The sequence below is a fragment of the Aspergillus neoniger genome (assembly GCF_003184625.1).
Source record: "Aspergillus neoniger CBS 115656 unplaced genomic scaffold BO87scaffold_3, whole genome shotgun sequence".
NCBI lineage: Eukaryota > Fungi > Ascomycota > Eurotiomycetes > Eurotiales > Aspergillaceae > Aspergillus > Aspergillus neoniger.
The window spans coordinates 221,512-237,046 of NW_020291131.1; the positions used below are offsets into that span (position 1 = coordinate 221,512).

The window sequence follows — 15,535 nt, forward strand, 5'->3', positions numbered from 1 at the left end:
GCATTCCCCACCAGGTGCTGCTACCGTCATCACCACCACCCGCTTCCAGCATCTATCCTTTCCATGCCATAAACCACAGACAGATAGTTGAAGAGTGACATCAGCATAAGATCTCGACCTAATTGTGCACTCTTCCAAGCACAACCAGGGATTACTGATGGGTTTGAGGTCCACCGACTTCCTTTGGGTTCTGGCCGGCGGCGGCGGTGGGCAGATGAGTCAGCCGGCGAACGGAAGGACGAAAAACGCAAGAAGGCGGGAAAGCGCGTGAGCGAACTTCACAGGCGACCTCAGCTCCCCCAAGAGCTTTCCACCTTCCCCGCCACCTCCATTTCAAGAAGAGCCTCTATGGCCGCATCAGCCTCGAGGTGCCATTGAATTTTCAGAACTCCGCCGCGCCTTTACCTTAGCCTCCGGGCTCATCATCCTCGACCATGGCCTCTCTGCTCCGGCGGCCTGGCAACCTTGCTCGATATTCGAGGAGAGCCGCAGACTGCCTTTACCGCACAAGGCCGCTCTCTGCACACGCTCCGCAGTCAAGACTGTCAGCCCTGATCATCGCACACCGAGCCAGGACCTTCGCTACCCAGCCCTCCGGTGGACCGAACCCCCCGAACGACAATGGCAACAACAAGAACACGGGCTCATCAACTGGGCCCGGGAATAACGGCGGAGACCCGAAGAAGCCGGAAGAGACGAATGTGCTCACCAAGGAACAACAGAAGCATTTAGACGAATTCATCGCACATTTGAAAGAACGGTCACCACGGAGTCAACATGAGATGCTCGACGACGTGAAACTGCACGTTGAGAGGAACGGATTACCTCCGCCGGTGAAGGAATTCATCGATAACCATATCGCCACCGGGCGTCCTGCCTCCCTCATGACATATATGCGTTTGATGCGCGACCTGGCCTCTTACCTCGATGAGATCGCTCGTGGCGTAGCGCGGATCGAAAGCGAGCGAATGATGAAGGAAATCGAGGAACTGGAGAAGAAACATGCAGAGGAAGGAAAGCAACCAGGGAAAGAGGGAGAAAAGGATCGGGAAGGGAAGAAGGACCAAGGACAAGACAAGAAGCAGAAGGACCAGAACCCATTTGGCAAGAATCCGCCGGACCCTAAAGACATGGTTGTTTTCAAGCTCGACAACATATATTTCTGGGCGGGCTTGATTGTCAGTTACTATATCTACCGCAGTTTCTACCCGAGCGAGAACAGCAGCGATATCACATGGCAGGAGTTCAGGGCAAACTTCCTTGATAGGGGCTTGGTTGAGAGGCTGACCGTCATCAACAACACCCGGGTTCGGGTCGAACTTCACCGTGATGCGGTGGCTCAAGTCTACCCCGATTCGCCTGCTGCTCACCCTGGATTTTACTACTACTTTACCATCGGATCCGTCGACGGCTTTGAGCGGAAATTGGAAGAGGCCCAGCAGGAACTTGGTGTCCCTAGTGCTGAACGCATTCCTGTCAACTACCAGGGTGAAGTCCCTTGGGCTGCGACACTCATAAGCTTCGGTCCCACGGTTCTTCTCTTGGCGGGTGTGTATTTCCTGTCGAGGCGTGCAGGTAGCGGAGGTGGTCAAGGTGGCATCTTTGGCATTGGCAAGAGCCGTGCCAAACGTTTCAACCAAGAGACCGACATTAAGATCAAGTTCTCCGACGTGGCCGGTATGGACGAAGCCAAGGTGGAAATCATGGAATTCGTCAGCTTCCTGAAGAACCCAGAACGCTTCCAGAAGCTTGGTGCTAAGATTCCCCGTGGTGCGATCCTCTCGGGTCCTCCGGGTACCGGTAAGACGTTACTTGCCAAAGCCACGGCTGGTGAATCCGGCGTGCCCTTCTTCAGTGTCAGTGGTTCAGAGTTTGTCGAGATGTTCGTCGGTGTCGGTCCTTCCCGAGTTCGTGATCTGTTTGCCAACGCGCGGAAGTCGACGCCCTGCATTATCTTCATCGATGAAATTGATGCTATCGGTAAATCAAGAGCGAAGTCTAACTACGGCGGTGGCAACGATGAGCGTGAGAGTACCCTCAACCAGATCCTGACCGAAATGGACGGTTTCAACACTTCCGAGCAAGTGGTGGTGTTGGCTGGTACGAACAGGCCCGACGTTCTCGATCAGGCTCTGATGCGTCCTGGACGATTTGATCGGCACATCTCTATCGACCGGCCTACCATGGATGGTCGTAAGCAGATCTTTGGCGTTCACCTGAAGAAGATCGTGACGAAGGAGGACATGGAATACCTGCAAGGAAGACTTTCGGCTTTGACTCCCGGTTTCGCTGGTGCTGATATTGCAAACTGCGTCAACGAAGCCGCTTTGGTTGGTAAGTACACAATTTCCTGAAATAACCTCCCTAATCCATCAGTTCTATACTAACCCGCTTCTGTACAGCGGCCCGTGAAAACGCCGATCATGTCACCATGAAGCACTTCGAGCAGGCCATTGAACGTGTCATCGGTGGCTTGGAGAAGAAGTCTCTTGTTCTTTCTCCCGAGGAAAAGCGCGTTGTGGCCTACCACGAGGCCGGACATGCCATTTGTGGATGGTACTTCCGCTGGGCTGATCCTCTTCTCAAGGTTTCCATCATTCCCCGTGGCCAAGGCGCTCTGGGTTATGCCCAATATCTGCCTGCCAACGGCGACACCTACCTGATGAACGGAAACCAGCTCATGGACCGTATGGCCATGACTCTGGGAGGACGTGTCAGCGAGGAACTGCACTTCGACACAGTGACTAGCGGAGCCAGCGACGACTTCAACAAGGTCACCCAGATGGCCACCGCCATGGTGACGAAGTTCGGTATGTCATCAAAGCTACGCTACATCTACTACGAGGAGGACCCGAAGAGCCAGATGCACAAGCCTTTCTCTGAAGAAACAGCTCGGGATATCGACGCTGAAGTCCGCCGCATCATCGATCAAGCCCACGAGCAGTGCCGCGACCTCCTGACCAAGAAGAAGAAGGAAGTCGGCATCGTGGCCGAGGAACTCCTCTCCAAGGAAGTCCTCAGCCGCGACGACATGATCCGTCTTCTGGGCCCTAGAGAGTGGCCTGAATCCAACGAGTTCGCCAAGTACTTCAACGGCCGCGGCGGCGCCACCATCGCTCCCCCTGAGCCCACGGAACCCACTGAAGGCAAGGACGGCCGCGACTCCACCCCTATTCCCCCATAGATGATGCAAATCCTCATTGGAAATTCTCGAATACTATTCTTCTCTCCCAAGAACATCATCACTCACGGCTGACGAAAGGTGCGGCGAGGCGGGGGTTTTTGCATGCTTGTCTTCTTACTCATATCATATATCGTTGTCCTCTTTTACTTCCTCGTTTCCTCGCTTGGGTTTTGTACTTATTTATTTTTCGTGTGTGCGTGTCAACTCGGAGCATCTCCTTTCTAACAATTTCCCTCTGTTTTCGCATCCCATCCGTCTGCTGTTTGTTACCTTCCAAGTTGTCGCCATAAATATTAGGACTATGACCCTTTTTCTGTGTTTCCTGCGTGCTTGGTACTTTGCTCCGGAGTTACCTCCCCCACTTCTCTACTCCTTTCCCTATCCCTCTTGGACATCTATCCCAGCGGTCAATCATCCGTCACCTTGATATCTCTGATCTTCACCGCCTGGCTTCTCCCTTTCTCTTTCCTCGTTCGCTTTCTTGAAGAAAGTGTTCGGTGTACTGTATTGTACTGTATAGTAGGTAGTTATTTTATATTGGTTTTCGAATATAGATGGTAGGCGAGTTCAAATTATATTTTACTATGACTCAAGTGATATCGTAGGGCGTCGTAAGGTGTAGTGTTATTATACTAATAGATAGGACTGATTTGAGCTTGCAATACAACATTTGTCTTGCAATTTAGAGACTAGAAGGCGTACTGTCAGTCAAGCACAAGGGGCCAGCCCAATCGCCGCGTGCTTCTTCAGTGATGGAACTTTTCATAAATTCGACAAGGATATCAAAAGCGAACATGACAAAAAATATATGCAAACAGCAGAATAATATATGTTTTCCAGAAGATCCAACACCAAAAGATTATGTACTCCAAAATAACATATCAAATGAAACCGCGACCAATGAAGATAAAAAACACCCAGAACCGAAATATAGGCAGATCAATGTGAGCGGCACATCAAGTATCCCCCAAAATCACTGGCTCTTCTTGTCCGCCTCGTGAGTCTGCTCGCTCTCGGGCTGCTCAGTGACAGCCTTGCGAGCCTTTTTCTTGCTGCTCTTGTACTTGGGCTTGACCGAGAAACGGGGAATGAAGCGTCCCACGCGAGCCTGGTATTCCTTGTACTCAGGGTACTTGCCGGCGCTGATCGATTCGGTGAGACGAACGCTACCCTGGAAGATGAGCAGAAGGCCCAAGACACCAATGCCGGTCCACTGGACGTAGGATTCAGTGCGGTAGCAGTTCCAGAGGTACAGAGTGAGCCAGATGGCCTGCTCACAGAGGAAGTTCGGGTGACGAGACAGGGACCAGAGACCACTAACGACGAACCCGCGCTCCAGATCCTCAGGCTCGTACCGGCCCTTGTACTGGTCAGGGATGCGAGCAGTCTGCTGGTAGTTGTGCTTGGCAGTCTGGAAGTTCCATTGCTGCTGATCGGCGAAGTACTCGATGATAATGAAGAAGAAGGCCACCCGGGAGAAGACAAGGTCCGGAACCTCGAAGGACTTGTGGTCCGACAGACGCGAGAGAAGGAGGAAGTTGTAGGTCGGGGCGGTGATCAAAAGCAGGAGCAAGGACTGCGTCAGGCTGATGAAGATGATGTTGAAAATGAAGAAGACAAAGCGGTTGTTGACCTTCGAGCGGACGATTTGCCAACGGTAGTCTTCCGAGCCGATTGAGTAGCCACCACGGCGCCAGTAGTTGAACGTCAAGCGGGCCTGGGCAGGTTAGCAGGGGTGAATATAATGCACAGGCAATCACGGTAACTAACACTCCAAATCAAGGTGATGGCCGCGATAGTATCCAAGCTCTGAGTCTGGAGACCTGACAAGCGGGCCCAAAGAGCGAAGTGCACATTGTAGATGGACGGCAGGATACTCCAGAGCCGATCAACTTGGGAGTAGTTCCTGTTGATCTCCGAAGCGATGACAAACAGAACTGATAGAGCTAGACTCAAGAAGAGGGCCGAGATGAAGGGATTCGTGGAGAGGTAAATGTCCTTGAGGATGTTCACATCCTTGGCTGCGGCTGCAAGCTGCAGTCGCTCGGGAAGCGCCGTGATTTGCGACAAGAAGGGTAGGACAGTGTGGCTGAAGGAAGCACAGTCCACGACAGACTTGACGTCAGGGAGGGGTAGCGCCATCTTGGTCAGATGCACTGAAGCAAAGGATTTTAGTTAGCTGGTTGCTGCTGGGGTGACAGGGAAGCTTCTCGCATGTGAGTGGAAGCAAGACAAGGCCGGGTTGTGGATGGAGTCAAAACAATTACCACAACAAGCTGGCCGGGAAGCGTGACCGAGCAACCGCCCGCGGATGCCTGATTCAGGCCTGAAACTTGTCCCAATTCGGCCATGATGGGGAGCTCGGGCCACTATTCAAGCCTCAGGCAGTAAACGGTTTTTCAGGCATGAAGGCACCCTACCATACCCGTGACTCGCGTCTTTTTCGCGTCTACAGCGACAAAGTAGATGATTAGTATGTGAGTTTGTCCACTTCGCCATAAAGGTCAACACTCTTTGTTTCGGTTGCGCTCTGAAAAGGAGCATCGGTCATGGGCACACCTTAGCCTTCATGATCAACTCAGGCAATTGCCATGACAACGCAAAGGGTGCTATGCGTGGCAGAAAAGCCGGCCATTGCTAAAGCCGTGGCCCAGCACTTGTCCGGCGGCTCCTTTCAAACAGTAAGTGGCTCGTTGCCGGGACTTGCCAATACCTTCTGAGGGTTACGGTTGCTGAAGTAGCTGTACTGTAGATAGCCATCCGAGGGAACCAATATGTGAAAAACTATGTATTCGATTTCAATTTTGGTGGCCCATGGGGCACTTGCTCTGTGACCATGACCAGCGTCATTGGACACTTGACTGGTCTAGATTTTGAACGCCAATATAGAACTTGGCTGTCATGTCCCCCATCAGCCCTCTTCGAAGCTCCAGTACACGAGTCTGTGGCTGACGTATGTATTTCTGCGCACCACCACGAAGGTCTGGTATGAACCCCGTGCTAATACCTGGCGGCAGGATAAAGTAGCTATTGCGAAAAACATCCAGGAACAAGCCCGGAGATGCAAGGCTCTCTTTATCTGGACAGACTGTGATCGAGAAGGTGAGCATATAGGAACGGAAATCCGCAAGCAAGCAAAGGAAGGAAACGCTCGCATTGTCATCAAACGGGCAAGGTTCAGCAATACAGAAAAGGCGTGAGAATCACCACCCTTTCAATTGAAATACAATGCTGATCTCTGGGTAACAGCCATGTGCTACATGCTGCTCGGTCACTGATCGAACTTGATGACCTCCAAGCAAACGCTGTTGCGGCCAGAATCGAACTGGATCTCCGGATTGGTGCGGCATTCACTCGTCTGCAAACGCTCCAGTTGAAACCTCTTTCTGCGGCGCTTCAAGATACTATCATAAGCTATGGTATGGTTCTATCCTTCCTTGTACGAGCACTACTAATAATCGACCAGGATCCTGTCAATTCCCGACACTCGGTTTTGTAGTTGATCGTTATCTCCGCGTCAAGAACTTCAAACCTGAGACCTTTTGGGGAATCAAAGTTGTGCATACCCGGGACGACATCAAGGTCAATTTCCTCTGGAAACGTGTTCATCTTTTTGACAGAGCTGCGGTGACGGTGATGCTCGAGCGGTGTCTCATGGCAAAGAAAGCCAAAGTCACCAAGGTCACCCAAAAGCCCACCAGCAAATGGAGACCTCTACCTTTGACAACAGTGGACCTTCAGATGATGGGAAGTAGATATCTTCGCATGGACAGTCAGACAATCATGAAGGTAAGCCGGGTGGTGTGCCATATGTTCGAGCAATGGCTCACACAATCTAGGTCGCGGAAGCCCTATACACGAAGGGTTTTATCAGTTACCCACGTACCGAAACAGATCAATTTGATAAGGGCATTGACTTGAAAAAGCTCGTTGAGAAGCAGCTACCGGACGGAAACTGGGGTCAATATGCTCGACAGTAAGCATCCCTTAGACATGTCTTTCTGCGCTGCTAACATCTGAAGTCTGCTGGACGGCGCATTCAAGACTCCACGATCAGGTCGACACAACGATCAAGCCCACCCACCTATACACCCCATTTGCTGGGTCGCACCCACGGCTCTTACGGCTGACGAGAAGAAAGTCTACGAGTTCGTCGTCCGACGCTTCCTTGCGTGCTGCTCCGAGGATGCCAAGGGTCAGTCGACGGAGGTCGAGATCCAATACGGTGACGAGTTCTTCCACGCCAAGGGCCTCTTAGTTCTCGAACGGAATTATCTAGATGTCTACGTCTACGACAAGTGGGAGAGTAGTCAGCAACTGCCAAACTTCCAGATGGGTGAAATGTTCGAACCCACTGAAGCCAAGATCTTCGACGGCAAGACCACACCTCCGGATTACCTCACTGAACCGGAACTGATTGGCCTGATGGACGCCAATGGAATCGGTACCGATGCTACCATGGCGGAGCACATTGCAAAAATTAAGGAACGACAATACGTTGCCGTTCATTCGCGTGGGAGCGGTCGAAACGCAGTTAAAGAACTGATCCCCACCCGGTTGGGTATTGCTCTGGTAGAAGGATATGATAATGTCTTCGCCGGTATACCAGATAGCCCTTCTCTGAGCAAACCCTTCCTTCGGAAGGAGATGGAGCTGCGCATGCGGGAAATCTGCGCCGGCAGGCGGACACGACAGCAGGTTGTGCAGGAGAGTCTTGACATGTATCGGGAGGTATTTGTGCACACGCAGCGGCGGATCAATAGGCTGAAGGATGCCTGTCGAAAGTACCTGAATGAACAGGAAACTTCCTAACTTTGCTGAACCAAATTATTGTCTCGAGCAGCTGATTATGATACCCTTGGCTGGTGAAGTTTAATAAACTGTATATTCCCGTCTGGCGTTGGAAAGTTTTAATTCATCCTTATAATTCAGGTCCCTGCGCAAATGTCTCCGGTATGTTGGATCTTTGCACTAGCAACTCACATGCAAGGTTATGTTTTGTACAATATACCGAAAGCAAAAAAATCCACATATCTGCACTCTGTATATATCGAATTTGACATTGCCGGGATTACCACGGTACATGCCGCCTTCAATGCCCATCCAGAAAACAGACACATCGACTCCGCTTCTGAGAAGGGTTAGTAGAATACAACTTAACAAGTCAAGGACAACTATAAAGATACCTCTACCTTTCAACTCAGACATTTCACCTTCTTCATCCTCATTCTCCCATCCATCCACCTACCCACCCCTCTTCATCTACCACATCTACCACAATGTTGGTCTCCAAGCTCATCCAATCCACCACCACCATGGATTTCCGCAACCTATCATTCACTCTCCTCCTGCTATCCACTACAGTCATGTTATATTTCAGGACTCTATTGGCGCATCCTATCTACTTCAACAACATCCCAGGGTCAGTGCAGACTCCAGAACCGGCGCCAATCGAGGCCCTCGCCTTCCTCGACGAGCCCGTCTTCAAACCACTGGCATCTCACATAGCGGACAACCCATATCCGTGGCGTGACAAACGCCCATTCCAGGAGACCAATTATGCGTTACTCATGGGTGCCGTCCAATCTCTTCTTGAGGCTGAGGTTGACGAGGAAGAGGGTGGTGTGAGTTTGAATGAGAGCTATGGGCAACAGGATGGCATTGAGAGTAACTCGTCCGAGACATATTTTCTCTGGGCTGGGGAAGATGAGAAGTGGTCTTGCGCTTAGCAAAAGCGCTCAGGGGAGTTAAGAAAGTGAAGATGGTCCTTCGAGACCTGGGATTGTGAGAAGTTCATTGTTGGAAAGTGGGTTTAAAACCCACTGTGACGGGATGTTCCTATGAGTATTATTACCAAAGGGGTTTTGGATTATATGTTCAGTCATGTTTATGTTTTAATGAAGTGTTGGTTATGAGAGTAAGTCTTTTCAAGTATGTTCCTGTTGTCGTAGAGTCCCGGTCAAGGGTTATCAGCAGCCAACTTGATAGGCTGGTGCTAATGCTTTATAGCGGGAAGTGCCTTCAGCTTCTCAACTAAAAACAAGGGATAACCCGCCATATAGAGGCTAAACCTATAGTGATTTCTCGTATTTTCAAACTTGGATAAAATACCAGACAGGTAGTTCAAACACGTGCATTGCGACGGATGATGCTAAGCTAAAAGGGGGCATTGGTCATACCCGGGGGTAAGCAGCAGCTAGATATTACTGCGCTCAGACAACTCAACCGGATATAGCCACTAGAGTCATATAAAATTTCTCTGAATAAGGTTCAGGAACAAGAACGCTAATTCTACAATTATGTGGCAGAAAAGGGAACTTGTGCGAGTACGTACCAAATCGTGCTTACACAAGATATGTCTGCGTGATATACTGCTTGGTTGATCACTTCATGACTTACTGTATAGCTAGAGAAACCAGGATGGTCTCTGTTCGAGCTACACATATATATATAGAAAAGTAGACTATATAACTTACAATAAAGGCTTGTCACTACATTGTTGAATGACTAGGCGATTATAGGTAGTTCAACCTGATATAGATACTTTCTTCCTGCGTGAAACAATGGTGGTATATTTGACATTATGTAATCAAAAATATCAGCGAACTGGGGTTATAGCTCAGTGGTAGAGCGCTCGCTTTGCATACCTATAGCGAAACTGCGAGAGGTCAAGGGTTCGATCCCCTTTGACTCCATTTTTTTTTCTACCACCACCATCACCTTAGAATATGGGGATTTTCCTATTCTCTCTCTATTTATTGCTTGCTTTTTTCTTCTTCGAAGAAAGCTGGATTTAACTTGTTTGGTCATCTGTACTTAATCCCAGAATTAGTATGTGGCTGAACTGGTTTGAGTTTAATATTGGCTTATTAATAACAGACACTGCGTTGATAGAGCACTGTCTACATATACTCTTACCGTATATTTCTTCTGATCAGGAAAGCTACGTTCCAAACTAGGGTAGGTCATGCAGGGTGAAACTTTGCATCATCTATTTACTCAGCTAGTTCGCTTAATGAAAGTTGCCAGCCTCTCCTGCTTCTACTATAAGGGAAACACAAATAAGGGCCGGAAGATATCCACGTCTCGTAAGACGCACACATACAGGGTTAATTGGGAACTGCCATTAGGCTACCTAGCCCCTATCTGGTACTTGCAGAACCTTACATCCTACAATCACGTCCGCTTGAGCTTATCTGCCTCAATATTAAGGACAGGAGGGAACTTTTCTGTAGACCAATTAGTCCAAATGGAGTTATATAAGTGCGTTGTAATCCCTATGTATTCAAAGGGAATGAGAGCGAAACACAGGCGAATAATCCTCAGCTACTTCGGTCAAGGGCTCCCTACCTGCTCCTGGAAACACCTACGCAAGACCAACCCATCACGATGGACCCCTTTAGTATCAAAAGGGTTCCCTACATCGTGTTATGCAACATCATCCGACAAATCTCCGACTGGGTGACGCTGGAGAACCTCATCGAAGCGTCCCCCCGAATTCGGGAGATCTTCGAACCAGGCGAGGATCCCAACGAAAGGGCAGAGCCCGCAGCAACGCACATAGTCGACATCATCCTGAAGGGTAACCCTATAACAAAGGGCCATCTATACCGTCACTTCTGGAGAGTCACCGAACTAAAACAATTAACACCAGAAGAACTCCAGGAGTCATTCAGTGAAGCACGTTCCTCTCTCCGAAGAAGTGGTCTAAACGAAGGAGAGCCCGAACGACGCAGCCTAACAGAATTTCTCGCCCGCCATAAGCCTCCCACTTCTATATCCCGAGCCGTGTTATGGGAAATGATACACATAGCCGCCAACATCCAACGATTAGCCTGTGCGTGCTTGACATTCCTCGGGGGCCTGCTCCAAGCCCACTTTTACTGGAACGGGAGGTTCCATGCAATGAAGGAACTGGATCTGAGCCAGCCCTCATGGGAAGAGGAATATCGCGTTTATCGTGCCTTGTGGCATTTGCAACTATATTCTGTGCTGCATAAGGGAGACATCCTCCCCGTGGATGGCCACATTGTGTGCGTCCGCGGCCAGTATCAGCCCGAGGTTGCTACCTGGGATTTGCTTCCAGGGGTTGCCCGCGTTGAGATTCAGACTGTGTCCCAGTGCCTTTTGAACCTGGTCAATGGGAATCATAATCTAAATCTGAATGGGTGGAGAGAGTGGGCGAATTGGAAGAAGTGGTATCCGCTTGTTACTGAGTTGCCTGATGCATCTCGGCTTGAGTTTGGGTTTCCGACTCGCAGTCCTCCGCCCCAGCCTAGCTGTTTACGAGGTGTTATTGATCCTTTCGTTGAGAGGCTTAAGAAATATGCGGTGCAGAATAAGCTTGATTTCAAGAAGTCGGGGCTCAAGTTGCCTCATAGTTGGCATATTCCGGGGAATAGGATGATTGGGTTGATGATGTGGGATGTTCGTCGATTGAATAACTCGGGGTTGTGGCCGCTGCGTTATTAGTGTATTTAGATTGTGCTAGGAGCTTGCCGAATACTGGGGATTGGTGTTCGCTCTAATTCTGCATGAAGCATACAGTAAAGAAAGGCTGCAGACGAGCCACACCTTCCTAACCAGAAATAGAATCTACATCATCCGTTTGTCTCCCGTTAGATTACTTTCGTGTTGACTACAACATCATCCTACACCTTGAGGATCATCGAGCATAGCTCCTTACTGCTAAATTAGAGGTAATATAGGATCCGTTAGATTGCCGTCGAACCTCAGCCCGAGGCGAAATCGAAATGCAGCAGTCCCCATCTCTCCTGCTGTCCATCGTTTTGGCCTGCTGAAAGCACGTTGACATTCTTTCTACAGTATTGCAAGAATTTAAAGGACATTTTACTGATATTATCACATACCATGGGTAACCATCCAAAAATATATTCTTTTTTCTTAGTATGAAAGTACAAAAAGCACACCATGACAATTTGAGGGAAATGATGGTTTGTTTGGGTACCTTTAACAACAGACAACCACAGAAGACACTCGGAACACTAGATCAAGCATACAAAACACCCAGCCACAATCAGTACCAGCCTAGTTCCCCTTCTCACCCTTAGGATGCCAGCTATCGTAATGAACAGGCCCCTCCTTAACATCCTCCTTCTTCTCATAGCAGTGGATGGTGAAATGCTTCTTATCAGCAAGTTCCGGGACAATCAGCATTTGCTGACGGCTGCGATCTCTACCATGAGGCATGATCGAGAAACGGAGAGAGCTCGAAGGTTTCTCGTGAAGGCTTTCGATGTATTCGTCGATTCGCTTCTCGTCTTTCTGGTTCCACATTCTCTGGTTGTGTTGGTTCTTCTCGGGGATCCAGACTTTGGGGATTTTGTCGAAGGCTGCTTGGTCTGCTTTGATGACGCAGTACCTAGAAAAAACATATCAGCATGATAATCATAGGACATTTGTAATTGTGTGTTACATACCAGGCATCAGGAGCAGCCAGCGCCTCATACTCATCACGGGAAGGAGAGGTGTACACTCCTTTACCAATCTGGGCACCCCACATTACATGATCGTGGTCAAAGTAGAGGCCCTCTTTGTTGTATTTTTCGGCTTGAGTCTGATGCAAAGGGGAATTTTTAGCTCTGAACATAATGACTGGTGAGATATCAAGAAAAGATCTACCTTATCAGCACGGCGGAAGCCAACGGTGATTTCTCCACGTCTGCCCAGGTCAACAGGAGAGGCTACACTGCAGGCAGCCAATGTCGCAACAAGGAAGCTTGTAAAGCCTGAGAAGTGCATTTTGGAGATTTGGGGATAGAATAGATCTCTTGGACTTGTAAGTTGATTGCGAGTGGTTATGTGTGAGTGATGATAGAGGTATCTGGGAGAAATCTTCGCTATTTTATATCTGTGTCAAGCTCTATAGTATCAATTTTGGATCCAAATGTTCCTGGCTGGTTGCTACTATACGGGAAGAGCATGCTTGAACCCATCCCACAGGGCTAGGGGGGCCAATCCTTCAATCCTTCAGGTATATAGCTCAGCTACAGTATTGACTAAGTATACTAGTAATCAAAGTCAGCCTTGACGACGACTGGGGAAATAATATTTGGACCCTGAATATTTGAATCCTACGTAAGATATCTGCATCCTGCCATCTTAATACATTCAATGGCTGAGGACATTTTCGGGTTTGTTAGAAGCCTTGACGAATAGTAAGATGGCAGGTCAGAAAGACCTGCCATTTGACAAAAGATAATGCTATATGTCCAAAATATATTGTTCTTAATAATTCTAGAAACATCAGTCAAATTCATACATCATGTTGGTATTGATGAACTGTACTTATTTGCGTGGTTGAGCCTGCTTTAAGTTAGTATACACATGTCAGGGTCGATCACCTGGGCGGGTTGGGGGCCAAGCTGTCAGAGCCCCCATCTCGACAGCCCTAAAGGCTTATGTTCTAGGCTGAAGCGTTCCTGAGACCCTGAAACTAGCGGCTTGGGGGCTAATTCATACTGAAAAAGCTGGACCCTGATAAACGGCCCCAGTTACAGCCACAGGGCGAGCTACTGATCTGCATCTTAGAAACAGGTTTTCATGTTGTGGAAATGATGGAAGAGTAAAGGATAGAATAATGTCATTTCAGGAGTTGAGCTGGGCTGTGTCTGATGGTTCAGGTCAGACCCCACCTATAGTGGGAAGACTAAGAACCCTGTGAATCATTACTAGCAACCAACCCCTCCCATGTCTTATATTATCTCATCTTTATCCATCTCCTCCCTCTCTCTTTTCTTCTCCCTGAATCAACAACTGGAATTCTAATAATCTGAACCGATTTATTTTCCATAATAACAACAATAATTTGAAATTTTGAAAGAAAGCCATTTCCCTCAACCTCCATCTACTATGTGCAAAACCGACACTGCGCTGTCCACCCTCTGTGGAACATGGAATCTAGACTCTGAAGAAGAGATCCAAATAATATTTTACGAGAACGGCACGGGCGAAGTGAGTTTGTCTGATCTAAACCCCCTTGACTATTGCTAATAAGCACAGATAATTCTTCGACATATATTCAACGCGTGGATCGCTGCTGAGACCGAATGGAAGTCACTTGGTCCTGAACCACTCGACCAGATTTCTGTCAGCGAGAGCGACACTACCTCTCAAACAGAGGCACAAGTTCTAGCGCACTTCGATCTAGAAATAACACTCACAAAACGCGCTATCACAACACGCGGCCCAACAGATGGCTACATCTTGAATGAAGAGAATCTCATCGACACCGCCTTCCTCCCTAAGAGATACTCTGTCCGGTTGGAAAAAGGCTCGTTCAAAACAGCCTTCGAGCGGACAGCGGGACCGGTGCGTCCGTGGCGCCAGTCGTATGCTTACCAGCTGGTTTTTGATAAATCGCCGTATCCACCGCTGAATGAATGGAAGGATCCAGAGGAGGCGCCTGAGCCGCCGTTTTTGCCGTTTGAGGGGTGGAAGGAATTTTGTAGTCGGGCGTTGCCGAAGGATGAGCAGGCATAGATAATTGGGAGATGTTGTAGATACTTTGGTTAAACAGTTGTCTATTTTCTATCTAACAAATGCATCAATGACAGCCGAAGTCCCACTCTGAACAACCTTTAAGCTTTGCATAGTATACCCTCCTGCTTTAATACCTTACTAACTCTAGCTGCATGGATATGGATATCACTAGCAGCTCTAGTAATTCTAGAGTAGTCAACACTCAAGATCCTAAGCCATCTAAATAGACAAGGACAATTAAGCATATAAGTGCATTCCAGCCTATCGAAAAATTAGTAAAGAGGCAAAGTAATATGAAGGAAGTTAGGTACCTTTATCATTAAGCATAGTAATAAGAATAGGAATCTTTGTTAAGCCAGCATACACTAGATAGAATACTAAATAGGAATCACATAATAAACTTGTGTAAATTACTATACGTACAGCTTTATATAGATAGATATATTAGATAAACTATATAATTTAATCGGCTTCATATTAGTTATGTGGTAATAATACTAAGAAATCGTATTTGTCTGATGGCTGCTATTGTCTGCCATATCTGTTTGTTTATTTGCTTTGCGCACCGCGCGGTTTTTGCACCACTAAGGTTTTTCCGCGTCACACTTTCTTTTCTTTTTTCTCCCATTCTCTTATTACATTATTGGCTACTTGGTCAAAACCGTATTGATATGAAACCATGCATAACTTTATTTAGCAGGCTTTGAAAACATACGGTGTTGGTAATAAAGGATGAAAGAACCGAACGGGCGGGTAAGAAAAGACCTTTTGTTGAACGCAGTCTTTGTTAAGGTAGTAGACTGCGAACACATCCTGCCTGGTACCTGGGGGCTTAAAACTCTGTTGTAA

The 15,535-nt window shown here is 48.3% G+C and overlaps 7 protein-coding genes and 1 non-coding gene across 8 annotated transcripts; 6 read left to right on the plus strand and 2 right to left on the minus strand.

Moving 5' to 3' along the window:
• Positions 1–434: 434 nt before the first annotated feature.
• On the plus strand, positions 435–3,184 carry BO87DRAFT_298319 (mitochondrial inner membrane AAA protease Yta12; the record flags this gene model as incomplete). The annotated part of the gene is made up of 2 exons (XM_025619056.1): positions 435–2,334; positions 2,403–3,184. The coding sequence occupies 2 exons, from the start codon at positions 435–437 to the stop codon at positions 3,182–3,184; spliced, it is 2,682 nt and encodes an 893-aa protein (XP_025484027.1).
• A 618-nt stretch (positions 3,185–3,802) lies between these two features.
• Positions 3,803–5,417, minus strand: BO87DRAFT_403397 (DUF1295 domain protein). The gene is made up of 2 exons (XM_025625768.1): positions 4,955–5,417; positions 3,803–4,901 (listed from the first exon to the last, which is right to left on the minus strand). Exons 1-2 carry the CDS (start codon positions 5,324–5,326, stop codon positions 4,158–4,160), a joined length of 1,116 nt encoding a protein of 371 aa, XP_025484028.1. The 5' UTR covers positions 5,327–5,417; the 3' UTR covers positions 3,803–4,157.
• A 257-nt stretch (positions 5,418–5,674) lies between these two features.
• BO87DRAFT_325467 (DNA topoisomerase 3) lies at positions 5,675–8,180 on the plus strand. Its single transcript, XM_025620108.1, has 7 exons — positions 5,675–5,865; positions 5,937–6,137; positions 6,202–6,380; positions 6,434–6,603; positions 6,651–6,973; positions 7,024–7,160; positions 7,207–8,180. The coding sequence occupies exons 1-7, from the start codon at positions 5,776–5,778 to the stop codon at positions 7,994–7,996; spliced, it is 1,890 nt and encodes a 629-aa protein (XP_025484029.1). The 5' UTR covers positions 5,675–5,775; the 3' UTR covers positions 7,997–8,180.
• A 203-nt stretch (positions 8,181–8,383) lies between these two features.
• On the plus strand, positions 8,384–8,971 carry BO87DRAFT_442819 (uncharacterized protein). The gene has a single exon (XM_025628068.1). It carries the CDS (start codon positions 8,464–8,466, stop codon positions 8,911–8,913), a length of 450 nt encoding a protein of 149 aa, XP_025484030.1. The 5' UTR covers positions 8,384–8,463; the 3' UTR covers positions 8,914–8,971.
• An 821-nt stretch (positions 8,972–9,792) lies between these two features.
• BO87DRAFT_t30 lies at positions 9,793–9,879 on the plus strand. Its single transcript has one exon. It is a non-coding gene; the product is annotated as a tRNA-Ala (tRNA).
• A 694-nt stretch (positions 9,880–10,573) lies between these two features.
• BO87DRAFT_298270 (uncharacterized protein) lies at positions 10,574–11,656 on the plus strand (the record flags this gene model as incomplete). The annotated part of the gene is made up of 1 exon (XM_025619050.1): positions 10,574–11,656. The coding sequence occupies one exon, from the start codon at positions 10,574–10,576 to the stop codon at positions 11,654–11,656; it is 1,083 nt and encodes a 360-aa protein (XP_025484031.1).
• Positions 11,657–12,127: 471 nt separating this feature from the next.
• BO87DRAFT_442823 (uncharacterized protein) lies at positions 12,128–13,017 on the minus strand. The gene is made up of 3 exons (XM_025628069.1): positions 12,827–13,017; positions 12,625–12,761; positions 12,128–12,566 (listed from the first exon to the last, which is right to left on the minus strand). Exons 1-3 carry the CDS (start codon positions 12,944–12,946, stop codon positions 12,233–12,235), a joined length of 591 nt encoding a protein of 196 aa, XP_025484032.1. The 5' UTR covers positions 12,947–13,017; the 3' UTR covers positions 12,128–12,232.
• A 912-nt stretch (positions 13,018–13,929) lies between these two features.
• BO87DRAFT_403399 (uncharacterized protein) lies at positions 13,930–14,760 on the plus strand. The gene is made up of 2 exons (XM_025625769.1): positions 13,930–14,158; positions 14,207–14,760. The coding sequence occupies exons 1-2, from the start codon at positions 14,057–14,059 to the stop codon at positions 14,684–14,686; spliced, it is 582 nt and encodes a 193-aa protein (XP_025484033.1). The 5' UTR covers positions 13,930–14,056; the 3' UTR covers positions 14,687–14,760.
• Positions 14,761–15,535: the final 775 nt, after the last annotated feature.

Coding starts and splice junctions, on each gene's coding strand:
- BO87DRAFT_403399 (XM_025625769.1), top strand. CDS start 14,057: ATGTGCAAAACCGACACTGCGCTGTCCACCCTCTGTGGAACATGGAAT. Junction 14,159..14,206: donor ACGAGAACGGCACGGGCGAA/GTGAGTTTGTCT, acceptor TAATAAGCACAG/ATAATTCTTCGACATATATT.
- BO87DRAFT_442823 (XM_025628069.1), bottom strand. CDS start 12,946: ATGCACTTCTCAGGCTTTACAAGCTTCCTTGTTGCGACATTGGCTGCC. Junction 12,762..12,826: donor GCTTCCGCCGTGCTGATAAG/GTAGATCTTTTC, acceptor CCTTTGCATCAG/ACTCAAGCCGAAAAATACAA. Junction 12,567..12,624: donor CTGGCTGCTCCTGATGCCTG/GTATGTAACACA, acceptor TGTTTTTTCTAG/GTACTGCGTCATCAAAGCAG.
- BO87DRAFT_442819 (XM_025628068.1), top strand. CDS start 8,464: ATGTTGGTCTCCAAGCTCATCCAATCCACCACCACCATGGATTTCCGC.
- BO87DRAFT_325467 (XM_025620108.1), top strand. CDS start 5,776: ATGACAACGCAAAGGGTGCTATGCGTGGCAGAAAAGCCGGCCATTGCT. Junction 6,138..6,201: donor TACACGAGTCTGTGGCTGAC/GTATGTATTTCT, acceptor ACCTGGCGGCAG/GATAAAGTAGCTATTGCGAA. Junction 6,381..6,433: donor TTCAGCAATACAGAAAAGGC/GTGAGAATCACC, acceptor TCTGGGTAACAG/CCATGTGCTACATGCTGCTC.
- BO87DRAFT_403397 (XM_025625768.1), bottom strand. CDS start 5,326: ATGGCGCTACCCCTCCCTGACGTCAAGTCTGTCGTGGACTGTGCTTCC. Junction 4,902..4,954: donor CCATCACCTTGATTTGGAGT/GTTAGTTACCGT, acceptor TAACCTGCCCAG/GCCCGCTTGACGTTCAACTA.